The sequence below is a fragment of the Gymnogyps californianus genome, chromosome Z, assembly GCF_018139145.2.
Source record: "Gymnogyps californianus isolate 813 chromosome Z, ASM1813914v2, whole genome shotgun sequence".
Classification (NCBI taxonomy): domain Eukaryota; kingdom Metazoa; phylum Chordata; class Aves; order Accipitriformes; family Cathartidae; genus Gymnogyps; species Gymnogyps californianus.
In genome coordinates this window covers 38,866,330-38,886,179 of record NC_059500.1, presented here as the reverse complement: position 1 = coordinate 38,886,179, position 19,850 = coordinate 38,866,330, and the positions used below count along the sequence as shown (strand labels likewise).

Below are 19,850 nucleotides of genomic sequence, written 5' to 3'. Positions count from 1 at the left end.
AGCATATTTTTTATGTTACATGCAATATTTTCAAGATTGGTTTATTTCAGCTTGACAATATTAGGGTCTCCATATTACTGTCCTGGGAAGTGAGAAAAGGAATTTTGAATCTAGTCTGTTGTGACCTAATCTAAACCAAAAAGACATTATGTGCCAGAATTTGCCTTGCTTTAACTAAACAAATGTCACTAAACCAGTGCAAGTTTGTGTGGAAACAGTCGCAATGAAACCTGTTACTTTCCTGGACATTTGCATGCCTCAAAGAGCATGTCTTTCACGTATTATTTGCAATAATGTCAAATCTCCACCTTTTTGAAATAAGCGGTTGACCTCACCACAAAACTTTATTCAAACAGCCAAGTTAGGCCTGAGCCTTTTGGCTTCACTTGGTTTGCATTCTGTTTCTTGATACTGCTTTTATTTTCTGGCTTCACTTTTCCAGAGATTACTCTGCACTCACAAACAGACCAGTCATTGTATTTCTACTAAATGAAGACCAAGATTGTCATGGACTGTGTGGTACCAGGAGTGTAGATTAACAGTAGATTGACATACCAGGAAGAAGGCACATGGGCTTTACGTACAGGAAATATTTTTCAGGTTTTTTTGCTGGACACTGGAAATTCAATCAGAGACTGAGCCAGTGTAACAGTCCTGTTGCTTGTTTGGTTTTGCCCTTGGAGTTCGATCGGGAAAGAGCACCTATTTAAGAGGCATAATAAGCAAGGAGTAGCTTTGCTCTGTTGGACTAATGTCTCAGAGCAATTCATTGCTCGTCTAATGATTTACTCCCCCAAACTGATGCTATCTCTTCCCCCCATACCTTCCGCATACACACATACAAACCACTTTGAAACAATTACCATCCTCACCATCCTGGGACAATTTAAGGAGAATAAGACTTGCAAATTGAAGTGGTGGTCATTTCTATCAACTTTGATTTAGGTTAATGATTGTAAATAATAATTAGTAGTTGATATTTGAACACCTTGTCATTGAAAGCTCCCCAGTGATTACAGCACATCTAGGTCATTTAGATGAACAGTTCCACTCATTCCAAGGCAAATGAGCAGGATTAGTGGCTGAAATCTGGGGCCTTAAGCATGGCTTAAACTTTTGCATGCCTTGAATAATCCCACTGGAAGTGATTCAGTGCACTCTATCACATTAGTCTTGTGTGAATTACTGTTTGACCATGTCGCCTCTCAGGATGAAAATTCTGGCAGCACACATGATAGATGAATAATTAAAAAACCTAACATTTCCTTTTTGATTCTTTACAACATCTATCTATTTTTAAAATTATATTTAATTAAAAATTAGGATAAATATGCAGTTGCTGTAGTGAGCCCTGAGGAGTCTAGGATTGCCACAGGAATACTAAGTGTGAAATGAGCTTGCTTAGTTACCTGCCATTACGAGAAAATTCAAAGTCCTTGCTACACTGTTCAAAAATCAAAACCTATTTATTTTCTCTACTATCTTATCATTTCTTTAAAGTTTGATTTTTGCTAAGGTTTATTAGTAGGGAATTTATTTTGACTGAACATTTTCTTAGAAATCTTCATGTAAAATCAGCTTATTGAAGATCGCTTTGAAATACTAACCACTGTTTTAGTTTTTTTTAAATAAACAAAAAGTAGCAGTAAACATCAGATATAAACTTGGTTTTTTTATGCTTTCTTGTTAAAATAAAAATAAGTATTTCCTGCTCTCTCTTTTGATTTCTTTTTGATTTTTCTGCAAGGCAAAATTGAAAGGCAGTGCTTTTGGGCAGGTGCAATAAAACTTAGCAGCTTTTTAAAACCTCATGGCTCTCGGGGTGGGATAGTGTGTGCCAGGGTGGAGGGCATCAAAATAGCAAGGCAGTTAACACAAAGACTGTTCGAGTTTGTCATTGTTGGGTCTTATCATCATGTTACCCTTTGCCTGACTGTGAAACCGGTGTCGTTTCTCAGAAGCACAGATTAAATCTCAAGAACATTAGAACATAATAGTAAAGTCATTAATTCTTTTTTTCAGTTCTATCAATATAAATTACACGTATCCTTAACTTGCTTACTTCTTACATGAGGTTTGTAGTTTCTCTCCTCTTGGTGTGTATTTATGCCAAGAGTATGACCAAATCCAGTATTCCTATAGCACAGAAGTGACTGAAACCCCTTAGCTGCATTCTAACCATAACTTAGCATGAGTAAGGTGAATAAAGCTGGTAAATTACACCTCTTCCAAAGACATCATCCAGAAAGTGCTCATGTTCCCTTACCTGCATGTTGTTTCATATCTCTGTGGTTCAGTTCCCCATTTATAAAACACAGATGAAAGTATTCCCTTGCATCAGAAGAGCGTTATGAGCCTATATTAATTCATAAACGTGATGAGTTACATAAAGATGTTCATAAACATATTGCCGAGAAAATAGTGTCATAAATGGCTTCAGGATAATGGGCCTGCCTATTTAATGGTTAAAACCATTTTCAAAACAGTTACTAAGATTATGGTTTTCATCTTTTTGATACACATATTATACCAGGAAAATACAGCTGTCTGAATCTTGTAAAGATGATGTATAACTCTCTTCTCCATAAGCTCATGGAAATTTTACCCTGGGTCACTGTTGTCAAATATCAGTTTCATATTCTACATTTGGCTAGAGATAATTTACAGACTCACCTGCACATTTTGTGCAGCCCAGTGGTACCGTTATGTAGGCATTTCTGTATGGGTTTTTTGAAGGAAATGAAGGCTGCTAGGATGCTTGAGGCATTCAGGGTTAAAGAGCAGAAGAGGGAATTTTGAGAGGTTGGAGTTGTGTAAATGCAGGTTCTTTGTGCAAGACAAGTCCATGGTCAAGGTAAGCAAAAGAAAACAACATCAAAAAAATCAGATGTTAAGGTTAAAATTGACAGGCAAAATTGTATATGGAAATTATGCTAATACTTTAAATATATCCTTATGATTCTTCCTGTTGCCAAAACTTTTAGGGGAATTGGAAAAATCTCCCTTCAGTGGGGTTAATTAGGGAAAGATTCTCTGTGCGCATACTTAGGAATCTCACCTTTTTTTCAGGTTTGGCTCATACTGCAAATGTCTATCAACGCTGCTGAGGCATTGTGATTCTTTGAATCAACAGGATTTTCTTTGTGACGAGAACAAAGAAGTCATCCAATGAAAAGAACTGGTATATTCAATCCGTACAAGGCCTCACTTTATAAAACTGAGCATGGATGCTAATATGTTTTCTCCTTGGACTATGTCTGTTTTAAATGCAGGTAAACCCCATGTGTTTCGTTATGGTGTACCACACTATCATAGTAGATGTGTCTTGATCTCTTATTGACATTGTCCAGTCAAACAAATATAAGTTGAAACTTACTAATTGGTGTTTAGAAAAATCCATTTCCCAGTCAAGTTCAAAATGAGAATATAATGCCTTGTTTTTCAAGAGCTGCCTATTTCAAGGAGAGGTCATGCATGGTACTAACACAAATAAAGTGAGAGTTAATTTCTTGTTAATGAGTTAAAGATGTCAAAAGGACAATAGCTTTAGGGCTCAATTATGTCTCTGTAGAAGCAGATGAGAGTGGAGAAGAGCACATCAGTTTAGTTTTTTTCCTAGTCGTTCATGTTTTATCACAGAAATGTCAATGAGTTCCTCTTTTTAAAGTCCTTTGGGCTCACACGTGCTGGTTCTGAAATAAACCGTTTGGTATTTGAAAGTGTAGATATAAGGACTTTTTTGAGTTGTTTTAACACAGATTATTTCTGTGATCTGTGTTACAATTTGACCCCACAAATGTTTGTATTGGTCATCTGAATGTGCATAGAGCTGTGACACAGGGCTAAGAGCCAAGATATGGTGTTGACTTCATCATGAAGTTGCACCAATCATCTTCAGGAGAAGAATATTTCCCAAAGGAGTTTATTTGTTGAAAGATGCTGTTGAAGGATTCACAGAAGGTCCAGACACCGCCCCACACTCTGCAGCTCCACACCTGGAGTGACCCCTCCCGGTAGCTCTGTGCATAGCCTCTGTCACCCTAAGCGGTGTCTTTTCTCACAAAATTAACAGGCAGCCCAAGAGAAGGCAGAAGAGTATCCATATGTCCATTATAAGCCACTACCTTCTTCATCTGTACATGTGAGGCTGACTGGGGCAAATGTGTAAATGCATCTCTCCAGGGCTGGAGGACGTGACATGCTGGCCACGCACAAAAATCTATGTAGTCTGAATGAAAACAGTGTGGAGGAGAGCTCACTAACAGTCAGTGCGAAAATGTTACAGAGGGAACTCTTTTCTCCAAGTGCTTTGTGCAACCTTACAGTACAACTATAATTAAGGTTTTCAGCTATTTCCTTCAAGGATTAATTATACAGTGTTGTAAGAGACAGAGGTAAGAACATTTGTCTGAATACTCACTGTTTAAACCTCAACTGTTTAAACACAGTGTCTCCGCCGTTGGCTTGAAGGTTTATACCTATTTCCCTGGTATATCAACTTCACCTTGTTTATACTTATGGCCTTCGCTTGCTCTTTCTTTTCTTGCCTGCTTTAACACCTCCAGCCCATGCACTGCATCCCATGAACACACCCACATGTGTTCAGAAAATGGGTATTAGCGGGTCTGACAATGAAATATATCTCCTGGTGTTATGTTTAAAGAATAAGCAGATGTAGAGAAAGATCTTAAAATAAATTTCAAAAGTAAATTTAAAAGTACCTTGTCCCCAAATATCGCTGAGGCACGGAACCTTTACAGCAGCTGAGATCCCATGAAAAACATTTCTCCAGTCAATATCCTTACAGAGATTTTCAACTTGGAACAATAATCAAGGAACTCTGCTTATTAATGCTGAAATTATGGATAATGGTCTATATTTCTACAACTGTGCAAGGAAAAACATTTTCTTTGGGACTGGTCATGCAGCCACTATTTCTTTTGCTCCTCTTACCCATACTGAGGGCACATGATCGTGTTCCATGCCAGTCTTTTCTGTCTTCAGGATTTTTCAGTGGCTGGTCAAGGTGCCTGTAGATTTGGCTCTTTCTACCTTAAAATTTTCCAACATTATCCCCAAAGACTTTGTTATCTCCAGATAATCCCACACTACTCTCATGCCTTACCCAGGGCACACAAAGACACCACCTCTGCCAAGTGAAGAAAACTTCCCTCCAATTGGCTGCAAACCAGCCCTCATATTAACAGAGAAACCACGAGTTCAGTCCCTCCCTCCTATCCCTACCTCACAAGAAGTGTTATGTCTTAAGGCCATCAGGACATGACAAGGGGCTAAGCTCTCTATAGTGCAGGTGCAGCCAGTTTGTACAACTTCGGCTCACAGGCAGAGAGTTGTCCTCGTCCCTGCTTCATTCAGGCAGAGATTTCATGACTAGTGTTCTGCTGCTACATCTCCAGGCTGAGCCTGGTGTAAGTTTCCATTCGGCCTTTGTGACCTAGAAGTTCTATTTCTGCAGGTCTTTCAGCTCTGCATCACTACCCTTTCCTGTAAATCAGTTCTAGATGACAACATCCTGAAGTGGCACTTCCCAAATGAGATTGGTCCAGATATATTGTTTGCCAAAGTAAACATTAAATTTGAATCCCCTGCTCCTCCTCTTCTTCCATTTGTTGAGTCAGAGTAGCATCTGCAACCCTATGAAACAGCAGAGTCAAATCCAGCCACCTGCATCACTGCAAATACACGTGCCATCTGTTTCTTATTAAGGGCTGTCAAATTCACATCATTCAGAACTGGGTCTTTGCTGCCAGAGAAGCTGTTCAGAAGTGGCACTGGAAAAATAATGAATGCCAAGAAGATAATCAGAGGAATATGTTAGTTTTACTTCTCATATAATTTTTATAGTTTCTCGTAGATATGCTACAATCATGAGGAGAAAAATGGCAAGAGATGGCTTTCCCATCCTGAGACATCTGCCCGTAGTACAAACCAGTTAATACGAACAAAGGTAGAACTGCAAAGAGGCAAAGGATTTACCAGGTGTGGTAAGATAAGAAGTGGTGGATGCTGCTATGCTTAACCATTCTATTCTTTCCTGCAAGTGAGGAAAGTAGACTAATGTAATATTGCCATGGAGATGTGGCCTTAGTGACACTGTCTTGGTATCAAACAGATTTGTAAATCATCATGCTGTCCCCACACAGTAGAAACATTCAGAAGCACAAAGGAGAGAGAACCCTGATAACCACCAAAAGACTGAGGCAGGGTGAACTTGACCTTGATAAGGAGTTCAGCGAAGTTACTGGTGCCTGATTTTCCTCCCAAATTCGGAAGGTCATAGTTCAAAGACCTGCTGGAAAATGGGAGTGTGTCGGTGACCCCTGATGAAGATCGGAAGAGAGGGACTGTAATTTGGTGAGAAGAGCAGAGTAGTTGCCTGCTAAAACTGAACTAGGGAAATGCCTTGGAGTCCAGGAGGGAGACAACTGTGCAGAGACTTGCAGAAAGAGTGACATTCATTGCCTTCCACAGAAACAGTGTAACAGGCTCAAAGACTGAAATGCATGAATGAGCTACAATTACTCTTCTCTGTCTTGCTTTTGCACTAATCAGGATCATGTTCAGTTTAGCCAGTTCCTCTTCAACATACATCAGAAACTGGATGGAGGTGTAGCAGATCCTCTCTGAGAGACTGACAGCTGGGGGTGGTGTAATTTGGATTGCAATACTAGGAGGCTTCTAGTCATTCGTTTGTGGTGTGCTTTACTAATTGCCTCCTAGAGTGAGTTCTGAGTCATGTTTAACATGGCAATTAATGGGGATTAGAGTCTTCTAAGGAGGCAGATTATGTCAGAACATTATACTGTATCACCTTCCTTATTACTAAACTATCATGGGGAGTAGTACATTCATTATTTGATTAAAAGTTGCTGTTTACCCATTAATGAAAATCAGCTGTTATAAGTGAGCTGACAGCTTTTAAGAAGACGGGATAAAATGAAAGTGAGGAAAATGGCCTCTGAAACCTGAAACACTACAGTCATGAATTGTTAATTCTAATAGTTTGTGATCTCAGTCTGTACCTCTGAAATAGCTTGAGCTTCTGTTTGGGCTTTTGTCGTATCACCATCAGCTGGGTTGTGCTTGGAAGGGAAGATGGGTAGGGTGGCTTCTTGCCTGTCAGGGATGTAAGGCTGCCGTGTCCCATTTCAAAATGAAGCTGTGAGACTTGTGGGAGATCCTGGAGGTCCTCTTCCATCAGCTTCCTGGTATATATATACTGATGCGAAGATTTTGTATACAACTTAGAGGTTCAGGAAAGCTGGTTTCCTTTCATGTATTGCTTATTTATACACATGCTCAGCTTCATGTCAGTGGATTTGTTTTTTCACAACTGAGTTCAAATACCATAAAACAGTTGAGTTTTTTTCACAGAGATGGAGTCAGGAATTTGCTGGGGCTGAGGAGAATCTGTATCTCCTCCTTGCTGGGAACATGCCCTAACTGCTAGGCAGAGTACCTCAGCTAATGAAATGGAAATGATTTTCTTTGTCCATTTGTTCCGTATCCCTTCTGTACAAGCTGGTATTCTGTCTCTGCTATGTTCGCCAGGAGAGACGCTCTTCTTGGTACATGTGAGAAATATGCCAACCACACTGGCCCTGTCAGAGGCCTTGTTTGCTGCCTTGCCTATTTTCATGCCTGAGTGAGGCATGAGTGAAGTGCCTAATGGTTCAGGCTGGGGCAGCTCTGGGCAGTCCAGTAGCAGAGCTGTGGGCATGTGGGGGAACATTTAGGCTAAAATGACAGAGGTTTTGGAAATAGGTCCTTTAGAGCTATGCAGCTGCTGTGTTTTGATCTCACATGCCTTAACCTGGTCTTTTTGGTTCAGCATGCTGGGTCTCCTGAGTCTTTGGAAGAAAAAGATCAAATTAAATAAGAAACTAAGTTGAGTTTTAACATTTGATATTCTGAAAGAAAAACTAGTAGGACCTTAGCTAAATCATTATTCCAGCTCAGCTATGTGTTGTCTCATTCTTCCCGGGGTATAAAAGTAGAGAAACATTACATCTATATTACACTAGGAGGCAATCTTTTGCTCCTGAAAGCCACTCTGTTCATGTAAAGCAAAGTCTGTTTCAGGTCATTTGTACTGTGAGTATTTGCTCTTGAGCTGAATGAAATTATAAAAGAAGAGATCAAAGTCATCATAATCATAAAAGTAATTTGTGGTGTTCATAACTTATGTGTAAAGAAGGATTATTTGGTTCAATATAATAGTCTCTGACCTGAGATGGCCACTTTCTTGAATAATCCATTTTAATGTTAACATATGCTGGATGAATAAATGCTTTGTGCAGAAGATGCCCAAAACTAAGAGCTTCTGTGCAAGCAGCTCCATAGACAGTGTTAAAAAAATTCAGCCTGGATCAATTTCTATAAAGGATTGTTAAACTCCATGTTGTATACATGCTGGATTTTTCTTTTTTAGTTGCTTTGCCCAAATATTCTGGAGGGGTTAGACTGCAAAACAACAATGGAAAAAGGGTGTTTCTCCCCTAAACATGGGAATGAAACATGGCTTTAAAGCGAATTGAAGAACTTGTCGGGGACAGGTTTGCTATTTGTGTGATTATGATAGAGAGTATTGTTTTCTGGAAAACAATGAATGGAGTAAATCATAGTACTAGGACATGTAATTTATGAATGAGCCAAAGCCATACACACTAAAAGTTTGCAATATTTTGGCCAGTTTAGATGCATTTTGATTGTGTATGGCAAACAGGCAGTGTTTCCTGGCAGATAGGGGGCTGGACTGGTGTGCAGAGCTGGCATCATAACCAAGCTCCAGCACTGGCCAGTTATGTGCCCTAAAAAAACCCAGTTCCCTGCCTTATTTTCCCTGTCAGTGAAAGAATGAGGTAATAAGTCTCATCTTTAAATGCTCTGAGACCTATTAATAAAAATCACTATCTAAATTTTAGGTATATGTTACTGTTTGGTGGCTTAGATTTTTTTTTTTTAACGATTTAGAGCAGTTATTAATGAAATGCTTTTGCATTCAAACAGACTGGGGAGGTAGCATGTTAAATAGCTTGGACATGGGCAGAATGGAGTCTGTCAAATAGCCAGGATGAGTGGTGCGCTGCGCAGCTCTGCTCTCCATCAGCCATGCTGCTGGCACCCCTCTATCTCCTGTACAACTACGTGAGCAGGGAGAGAATAAGATCAGGGAGCAGATCTTGCCAAAAACCACCCAAGCAAAAATATGTGCGTATCTGTTTATTTCAGCTGGATGGATTCTCTGACTTGCTTCACTGCGCAGCCTCCCCAGCAGCTCTACAAGCACAAGGAGGGAGGTGGGGAGGCTAGAGGGGAGGGCACAGCTCATGTCTAGGAGTGGGGCTATGAGCCGCTAGTGTTTGTCTGTTCACTTATTTGTTAAATTGCAGACCATGGATCACCCTGTGAGCTTGTGTTGAGGAATCTTCAGGAAAAGGCCAGTCTCCTGGCCCTCCAAGATTTCCATTCAGTAGAGTGAAACATTAAGGATCAGAGCAAAGCTCTCCTTGAGAATCCTGCAGTACCCAAAAGATGTGAGGGCTGAGAGATGGGCATGGAGCAAGCAGGCTTTCTTGTGTGTTGAGGATCTGGGCTGTGCTGCAGAGCTCCTCTCTTGAGCTCAGCTGCTCTTCTTTACACTGTACATCAGCTGGGCTATAGGGTCTCTGTATTCCCACAGGTCAGTACGTCCCCAAGGGCTCTAAAAAAAGCCTTGGTATTTCTGACTCACTGGTTCTTATTAGCATGACTGCTTTTGGGCTGTGTTATATGATGAGGGCCAAATAAGGGTGCCTAGGGCTTCTGGTGTCATTTCGGTATGCAAATCTATATGTGTGTAGCCCTAGTAACCACTGAGGAACCATTTGCAGAGCTCCTTTTGGGGTGGCAGCTGATGTCGTTCACGGGACCATTCAGCAACCCAGAGTCCCACTGACTCTTGCTTTTGGTACAGCTGATCCTCAGCTTTGAAGCTGCTCTCTGTGGGTAAAAAGGCTATCCCAGGATTTGGCCTTCAATGTAATATTGCCTGTTAATAACCTGCAAACAATACAAGGATTATATGAGCTGATTTCTGTTTGCTTTTCTTTTTCAATAGACTACCTGATAATTTCCTATACCTTCCCCTTAAAACATGACCTAAATCATGAAACACTGCTTAGATATTCTGACAACAGTATTTAATCTGGATAAATCAAGTCAAACAGAGAACAATTTTTTTTTTCCAGTTGGTTTCTGCTCTCACCTTTCTAATTACAATAATCTTAAATGCCACATGAAGTTTCATTCACATTGCTTGGACATGAAATGAACTATTAGGTAGTGTAGGATTAGAGCAACATCAAAGCCCTCATAGATTTTCAGCATTATGCAAAGCCTCTCATTTTCCTTTTGACTTAGAGCACCATGAAGATTATAGGTTGTATTCAATAATTATACTGGCACTGTTCTTTCCTGTACATGGGCAAGGTTGTGTCAGCATTTCTATTATAATCCCCTAGTTTCAAAAGACTTTACTTGTTCATAAAAATTTGTTCTGGGCTAGAATTTGGTATTAAACTCTCATCCTAGGATAAGGAGAAGAAAAACTATTTAAACACTTGGTGACTATTCCCTGGTTTTAGAGGTAGTATGTGCATTTTAAAGCAGTCAGTGCCTGAAAATTCTCCACCAGTTTTACAATTCAAAACCAGCTCTGTTTTCTGCAGTGAATGTTGTCAGGTTGCTATTAGACTGCTTGGTGGATTTGTTCTTTCTCCTTCCCAAAGCAGAGAAGGGTCAAAGGGTTACAAATACAAAGCACTCAAATCTCAGAGTAAACTTCGCCAGTGACTTCTGACACCAGGGCTACTGCACTGAATCCTCTGGGACGGAAGAGTGGTGAGATTATAAAAAGGAGTATGTGCAAGGAGCGAGGTGGGAATAAAACCAAGCCTCTGGGAGAGGTTCAGTGCTTTTAAAGCAGCTGCAACCAAGATCTTGCACACTGTGCTCACTAATAAGAAAATGGTTGCAGAGGAGGATGAAAAGCTGAGGGAGTTTTTTCTTTGTGAGGAATGCTCTGCGGGTGCTTGCATTAGTAATATGTATCCTAAAAGTAGGATGGATTGTAGAAGTGTAGGATAGGTTGAGGATATCATATTTACTCATTAGAAAAAAGTAGATTGTGTTAGTGGAAGAGTAAGTTAAGAGACGTACGTAGGGTACTCTGTGACAGCACTTTATAAACTGTCCCTGTACCGGGCTAACTCTCCAAACAGCTACCAGTAGCTACAGACAGCAGGTTGCCAACAGAGAAGTGCCCTGCAAATGTAAGGCATCAACCTAAAAAGCTGTGAGCTGGGTGTATCATAGCTGTGTTCTCTGGAGGCTCTCAGACAGAACATGCCTTTGGGCACTCTGGTTTGATTTTCCTTTCTTACTGTAGGCACTGCGCTGTCCTTGCTCCAACTACAGAATCAGAAAATCACAGAATCATAGAATTACTGAATGGTTTGGGTTGGAAGGGACCTTTAAAAATCACCTAGTCCAACCCCCTTGCTATGGGCAGGGACATCTTTCACTAGATCAGGTTGCACAAAGACCCATCTAACCTGACCTTGAACACTTCCAAGGATGGGTCATCCACAACTCCTCTGCGAAACCTGTTCCAGTGTATCACCACCATCATAAAAAAAAATTTCCTCCTCACGTCCAATCTAAATCTACCCTCTTTCAATTTAAAACTGTTACCCCTTGTCCTGTCACTACAGGCCCTGGTGGAAAGTCTCCCTCTGTCTTTCTCGTAAGCCCCCTTTATATATTGAAAAGCTGCAATAAGATCTCCCTGGAGTCTTCTCTTCTGCAAGCTGAACAACGCTAAATCTTTCAGCCTCTCTCCATAGGAGAGGTGTTCCAGCCCTCTGATAATTTTCATGGCTCTCCTCTGGACCCGCTCTAACAAGTCCATGTCTTTCTTGTACTGGGGACCCCAGATCTGGATGCAGTACTCCAGGTGGGGTCTCATGAGAGTGGAGTAGAGGAGGAGAATCACCTCCCTCGCCCTGCTGGCCACGCTTCTTTTGATGCAGCCCAGGATACGGTTGGCTTTATGGACTGCAAGTGCACATTGCTGGCTTATGTCCAATTTTCCATCCCTCAGTATCCCCAAATCCTTCTCCACAGGGGTGCTCTCAATCCATTCATCCTCCAGTCTGTATTGATACTGAGGATTGTCCTGACCCACAAGGCCACTCTCAGAATGGGATTCTCATCCTAAGAGGGATAAATTCAGACCTGTAAATTCAGAGGCCATTCAAAGAGCTATCTATATTTTGATATACTTTGTAATGGATATGAGCATTCCTCATCAACCTTGAAACTTCAGGACTCTTTTACTAGTCCTGCTTGTAGGATGTAAGTCAGTATGACCCAAACTGAGTCCTCTTTATGCAAGAAGAGGGTGGCTGCAGCTCTTAGCATGGGGAAATATCTTATCTGAGTATAGAAAGGCTCACACAACACCATGACTTAGGGTCCAGATCTATCTCTAATGTAACTTCCAATGAGCAGTTGCTGCAGATCATGTGTGGTTAATGTGCATGTGGCTGAGCTAACACCAGCAGTGATGTCTGGGAGAGGCTCCATGTGTAACACAGAAAGGTGAGAAGATGAGTTCAAAACAGTAAAACCTGTAATCAATGCTAGGCCTTCAGCTGAATGTCTTCAAAACCCTTTCCGTTTAAGACATTACTGCTTCTTCATCTTCTTTAACTTCCTTCCCCAAAGATATGTATCCTGCTTCTCCAGACTCAATAATCTCCCAGTTCTCTTAATGAATCTGGCATCCCACTGGCATCTGACTCTTCATTTTCCTCAAACTTTTATGGTGAGAATCCAGTTACGTGAGTAGTGATTCCCTCGCCTTGTGGTGTATTTTGCCACAGCTATGGCACCTTTCATGGATTGGTTCAGGATGTTTTTATTTTTCAGGCCTGTTTATTAGAAGAAACTGTCTATGGATTTCAGTTCCAGCTGGAGCACTGGCTACTGTGTACGTGGATCACATTATCCGTGTGGAGCAATTGGACCTTGACTTCGTACCCGACCCAGGTACCATGGCTCTTCCCTGATCGCTGGCTCCAGCCTATCTTTCCACTCCCCCTCCACTGTTTCTGTCCTGTTTACACAGTGAGCTCTGTGTGGCTGGGATTATCTCTCACATTGCTTGGGTATCATGGGATCAAAATCTTGGAGGTAGCCTGTAGGCTTTTCTAGAGTGCAAAATAACTCATCTGTACTTAATGTTACACTAAACACAGAATATGGTAGGTGAACTTGGTATTCTGTGGTGGCTTTGTTTCACTGCTGACAACTTCAAGCACCTCAGAATTGCCCAATAGATCAGTCTCCTCTTCAGTGAATGTGTCCAGAAGCCCAAAGAGGTGTAGCTGCACGAACATGAAGCAGTTGCGCAGTAGGGAACATATGACCTTTGGGTGTCACACTGAAGACAGTCTGCTGGGTGATCCCGCACTGGGCTGCAGGACAGGCTTCACTGCAGAAACTCTGCTGTGGCAGGGCTGGGGAGCTTCAGCCAGGCATAGCTGAACCATCTCCGTGATTTGTCTCTACCATCTTACCAGAAAGACATCTTGCCTTTTGACTGACTTGCATCAGTTGTTCAAATTCAAAACCTGGCCATAGTTGCTGAGTTATGCTTATTTGCTCCTTAATCAGAGAGCTCCAGAGAGGAGCTCCTTGGTTAGGGAAGGACATTGGTCAGGAAGGACTACTGAGCAAAGAACTGTATTTAAGCTGTCTCAGTTTGGGCTAAACTGCTAAGAAGTCTGTTAAGTTACTGACAGAATCATTCTTCACAGCTGTCAGCCCTTATCCATACACTAGAAGGATCATTAATACGGCTAAAATGGAGTATCTGTCACTCTTGTGCTAACATGCAGCGTACTTCCCATAAATATTACTTAAAAGGACTTGGGTCCAGATTTTTTAGTGTTTGCTTCGGAGGATGGTAAAACTTTACCACATTTGATTTTTGTCACTGTTACAAGCTTTTTCAGAAAGTTCTGTAGCATGCATTTGTAATGAGAAAGTGACATGCATTTTCTTGATATTCAGTGTCAGGATGAAGCAAAGGAATGGTAAAATAATGAAAGCTAGGAAGATAAGCAAGTATCTACCACATTTTAATTACAAAGCTAATAAAATTAGATTGGCAAAACTCAAAATCTCTTGCTGTTACACTCAAAAGCAATATGAAAATATGGATAGAAAAAATCAAGCGAAATGAAGTGTTTCTTCAAGGAGCTATTTTATAAACATTTGAGTTATTAAGTTTAACCTGTTTAACTGAATACTGCACTCCTCTGAAACTGCATATTGGTGAAAAATAGTCTGAAGAGCATCTAAGCATCCTCTCTAACCATAATGATTTTATAAAACCCAGCTGATTTTATCAGTTTTTAGCTGATGACTTTTCCACCTCTACAGTCAGGTTTCTCTACTCCTTTTTATAATATTATGGCTCATTTCTGAGTCCCACAGAAATTGCAGTTTACTTTTCCCCCCCCTCCTTTTAATTTCTCTTATGACCTTCAAGGTAAATTAAAGTTCTATATTTTTGTGTTTTCAAATTGCTGGAACCATTTTCATCTTGGAGTCTGCTCCAGCTTCTGATTAAGATTGTTTCTTGACAGTTAGATTTGAATTTTAATGCTATCACACTTCTTTATTTTTGCTGATTGACTCCAGATTCTATTTATTTCTCTGGATATGTATTCTTTTTTTGGTGGTAATTTACAAAACTCCTAGGTAGAGTACTCCTGCAGAAGTGGTGGCGTTTGTATCAAAACACATTGCTAGCACTTGGATAAATAAAGATTACGTGGTCCAAAGTCCTGAGTCTAATGCTGTGGAACCTGAGTCTGAAATAATTCATCTAGACACTCGAGCTGCAATTGCAAAGCTCAGAAGAAAAGTGGCTTAATTCTGGAAATATGTTTTCAGAACTCCTCTTTGCCTTGGGCTGGAATAGATGCAGTCTGTAAAAAAGAAGTTCCTTTTTATCATTTTAAAGAGATGATTTTAGGGTGTCCTAGCTTGATAGGGACCTATTCCAAAGCATTCTTATGTGACATAACCATACAAGACGTGCAAAGAGGGACTCAGATGGGAGTCACTTCCTGGCATGTCTTTTCCTGGCTCTCCATGGATTTTCCTCATTCTGACTTACTTTATGAGAAGAGAAGAAGGATCTCAGCTATGTGAGATGCAAAGAAAAGCTTATTCCAGGGGTACCTCTTTCATTTTTAAAATATGCCAACTCTGATTCCCTCTGTTTTGCACCTTGTGCAGTCACTTACACAATGAATGTGGGGATGCAAAATGTTCCTCTTAGCTCAGTTCAAGCTCTAATTTCAGCCAAAATGGTATAAAAATCAATGCTGTTTCACGATGGAGTTCAGCTAGAGCTTCAGTAAGCACAAGTCACAGACAGGTGATGGGAGAACGGAAATATGTGAACTGGCATTTTCAAAGAAATCTAATTTTTACTAAAGCCCAATATTAAGTTGTATGTTTACCTGGTGATTGTTTGTTAAAGTACAGCTATATTGTAATAATACTGCTTTCCTGCATATTCCCAGTTGATGTTACTTTAAAAATTGCTTAAGAAAAAGACTCAACTGAAGAACACAAGTTTAGCAGCTTTTTTCCGCTGGCAGGCAAACTCTACTCTCAAGTTTGGTGACATACCTGCTGATGTCTTGATTTCTGAGTACATGTTCCAAGCTCAGCTTTTTTTCATGCTTTCATGGATTTCTTAGGCTTCCCAAACATTATTTACATGTTTAAATTCCCATAATAGGTTTGGTTTGACCTTGGGACACACAAAAGTGAATTTAAAAGGTGATGGATAGAGAGAGAAAAAATAGCATTTCAAATTTTTGTTTTGCTTTAAAAAGAAGAGATGTTCTAAATATTTTAAAACCCCAAACCCTTCAGCTGTTCTCCTCTTGCCCCACTAGCAATTCAAATGTTCTTTACTCTGAAACAATATGAATTACCAGAGAAGTAGTGAAACAGTCTTATAAAAAGGGACTAAAAGCTTAAGCAATTTAGGGAAGAGATTTTTAGCATGCTCAAGACGACACATTTTGCAGTACATTACCCCAAATATTCTGGTGGCAACAAAGTAGTCACCCTTAAAAGGAAGCAATTTTATTACACCAGCCTATTGAAATGCTTTGGTACTGTTGGAGGAAATGCCACATTTCCTAATGAAGCATTAGGAAGGGAACGAGAAACATTTTTGACTAATGGCAAATGTGGGAGAGGAAACCTGCCATGTTTCTGAAAGTACTGGTTGTTAAGGAATATATACCGGGTCTTAGAGGGAAAAAGTGTTAGAGGAAAAAGGGTGTTCATCACTCATGATCACAGACAGCTGTGAAAATGCATCAAGCTGCTCTCTGAAACAGAGATATCAGTCCAACTCTAGACAAGCCAGGTCAGGTACCAGATGCAGCCTCAAAACTCAAGTTGTTTTGTCTTTGCTGATATAGTGTCCCAAGTTAGCTAATGTAGGCTAACTAATTAAGCAACTCTTGTTGGTGTCTCACAGAGCCTACTTCTCAGGATACATATTAATAGCTTCACAGACTTTTAATATAGAAGCTATGATCTGTAACTCCCACCAAGTTTGGCTCCACTAGTGATCTGGGATGTGGTGGCATTGTTTGTGCATGTCCCTTCTTCCTTAGTCTGAGTTGGGCTCTGCTGTGTTAAAAAAAAAAAAAATCTCAACTATTCATTAAAGAATTTTGAAAGAAAGTAACTTCTTTAGATTGCAATCAGTCTATACAGAAACCTAAAATGTCAAGGAAATGCTTTTGCTGAGTACTAACTGTGTAAATAAACTCTTTTTCCAGGCATCTACAGCTCAGTGAACCATGATTTATTAGTCTTGAAGACTTCAATCTCCATTTATCAAATGAAGGGATGGATGCATAATCTTCAAAGCAGCAATAGACATTTCACATATGAAACTTCTAACAATGACAGCTAATTAATTATAGCTCATTTAAGCCACAAAGTAAAATTGACTTAAGCTTTTGCATCACACCATCATGCTTTCCTACAAAACAACTATCTTCTTCCCCCAAAGATGCAATGAGTGTTGGATCTTCAGCTAGATGGGTCTTCAGGTTGGGTCCTCAACATCTTTATCCGTTTTTCCAGCCTCTCCATCCATTCATTTCTGAGCCTAAGGACAGAAACATGGATCAGCTTGTCCCCATATTTTTACAGGGAACAGATTTATACTCTTCATGTTTCCCACCAGTGCTATCCTTTGGTGCTTTTTCCCAGTTGACATGCAAACTGTCCTGCCCCTTTAGAGTGCTTTGGTGGATGGCACTTCAGGACTCGCTCTTAAATCTCGATGAGGGCTCACCTGAGCTTTGTGGTTCATCTTCATCCCCAGTGTGCCCTCTCTCAAGTGCCTCTGTGTGCCGGAGTGACTTGTCATCTCCACTGGAGATTGCCTGCTGCCACCTGCTGGGTAGCATCACCCAACATTTCCCCAGTCCCCCTCCTCCTCAGAAATGCATTAAAAAAAGTACTGCATAGAGGCTCCTGAGCACTATTTGGCTTGGAAACACTGTGCATGTTGAAACTTCTGTTAGACCCATAGCAGACAGCTTTAGGTGATAGATGACATTTTGTTTTCTTTTTGGTAGTGTCTAGGTACCACGGAAAGACTGCCTCAAACAGAAAAGACAAGAATTTCACAGCTGAGCAGTTGAGATGTTGAAATTAGGTTAATTACAAATGGATAAACATGCTAGAGACTAATTCCAGTGTTCCTTCATCCAGGGTGATTAAGGCAAGGCCATTCTTGCTCTTACTTTTTCAAGCAGCAATCCAAAGAGAGGTATGAAGGAGATTTTGAAAAAATGCTTTCTTATCAAATGATCTCAAGCCAAAATAGCCATCTTTGCATGTGCCTTCAACTTATGGAGACTTCATGTGAAGTAAAACTGTACTGATGTTGCCGCAGACTGGTCTTTCTTATTGTGGCTGGTTAAGGTAAATATGACTGATTGAGGTAAATATGGCTATGGATGATGGTTGCCTTGGTCAGTTAGTACACTTGGACCGTCTGCTTTATTATGGATTTACCTTATGCAAATTAAGCCATCTTAATTAATTCAAACTATATTCTTGTGAAAACAAGGCCACAGAGAAACAAGGTGGGCCAGGTACACATCTGTGCTAGCTCTGCTGTGAATATAAGCCTTGATGTTCAAGACAAGCCTGCACTGCTAGATGTTGTCCTGATAACTTCGTAAAGTTCCACACTTTGGACCCATTTACAGAACAAGAGTGAATTATTCTCTTATCCTGTGAAGCCATAGCTTAGACACGTTGGCATTAGCATGCCAATCTGGGAAAGCTTTATTATTTTCTAAAAATCTAAGAAAAATACTTTCAGCTTTCATTGCATGACTTAAATAATAGGTATCACTTTTCTTTAAAAAAGAATTACAACACAAACTCAAATAACCTTTCCAGATGCAAACTACCCACTTTGTCAGAGCACTTCTTCGCTGACGTTCTTTTTCAATTTGCAGATACCGAGTTTGTTGTTCAATAGTCTTTTCCCAGAAGTTCCTCAGGTCACTAGTTTCGCATCCCCGCACTTCATGACGTATGTATTGGCTATTCATTTTCTCTAAAGGAGAAATTTGAAACAACCATATGACAAGTTATTGGTTCCTCATCTGTTTTCACGGCTAAAGCACACTCTCGCTGTTCTGGATTTTCCCAGCGTTAGGGTTACACAGTCTTTTTTTTGTAGGATCAGGATAACAGTGGGCATGACTCACTATTTAAGCTTTTCATTCCTAGCTCTGACACTTGAGGATGTGCTGTCTGCAGTGATTTGAATTCTTACTTGTTCACTTCAAATATCTCTCACCTCCATCTGCCTGTGACCTTTAAGCTCACAATGCAGGACAGTTCTGTTGTATTCTCTAGCTTAATGATTAATATACCTTTTACTGTACTCATAAATGGAAAGGAAATACAAAAACTGCCAGATCTAGTGGGATTTTTCCTCACTGTTTTCACGGCTTTAAAATGATAAAGTGACCATTGTAGATTAAGATTAAAACAATGAAGAAAAAGAGCTCTGGTGATTTGCTGTTAATCATTATAACACTTACCTTAGCTTTATTTGGGAAGGGAGAAAATTTATATTTATAAAAATATGTATGTAATTTTACAAGATGCTGACTTGCAAAAGCCACATTGCTTATTAAATATTTCTCCCTCTTCTGCAATTTTCAAAACAGAGCAAATTCGTTGAATATATTTATATATCTGTGCCCATTCTGTACTTCCCCCTTCATTTAACGTCATCTTAAAAATAAATTTCAGAGTGAATCTTGTCCTAGGAAAAGAATATCTGTCTCAGGATGACTCTTCATGGGCTAACAGTCAAGCCCCTGTATCCCACATTACAGCCAGAAAATCGTACCATTACTTTCAAAACTTCATTAAATGTGGAATGAGTATATCCATGCTGCCTTCCAAATTGCTGTGTGGTTTTGCATGAACATGCCATTATAATATTTTCCAGAACATTTAGTTTTTTTAACAAGTATTTAGGGCGCTCTCATGCGTTGTTTGACTTCATGGCAATTATTTGTAATTTATTTTAATCAGAGCCATAGAGATCTAGTAAATAAGCCCCTCAAGGCTAGCTTGGAAAAGCTTGAAGAAACTGCTGCCATTCCCCTGGCAGGCATCGTAAGAAAAGCAAAATT

General features: G+C 40.1%; 1 protein-coding gene across 1 annotated transcript; it reads right to left on the bottom strand.

Moving 5' to 3' along the window:
* Window positions 1-17,205: 17,205 nt before the first annotated feature.
* Window positions 17,206-18,749, bottom strand: LOC127027860 (protein FAM240B-like). Its single transcript, XM_050913737.1, has 2 exons — window positions 18,610-18,749; window positions 17,206-17,284 (listed from the first exon to the last, which is right to left on the bottom strand). The coding sequence occupies exons 1-2, from the start codon at window positions 18,747-18,749 to the stop codon at window positions 17,206-17,208; spliced, it is 219 nt and encodes a 72-aa protein (XP_050769694.1).
* Window positions 18,750-19,850: the final 1,101 nt, after the last annotated feature.

Coding starts and splice junctions, on each gene's coding strand:
- LOC127027860 (XM_050913737.1), bottom strand. CDS start 18,749: ATGAATAGCCAATACATACGTCATGAAGTGCGGGGATGCGAAACTAGT. Junction 17,285..18,609: donor CGAAGAAGTGCTCTGACAAA/GTGGGTAGTTTG, acceptor TTCTGTCCTTAG/GCTCAGAAATGAATGGATGG.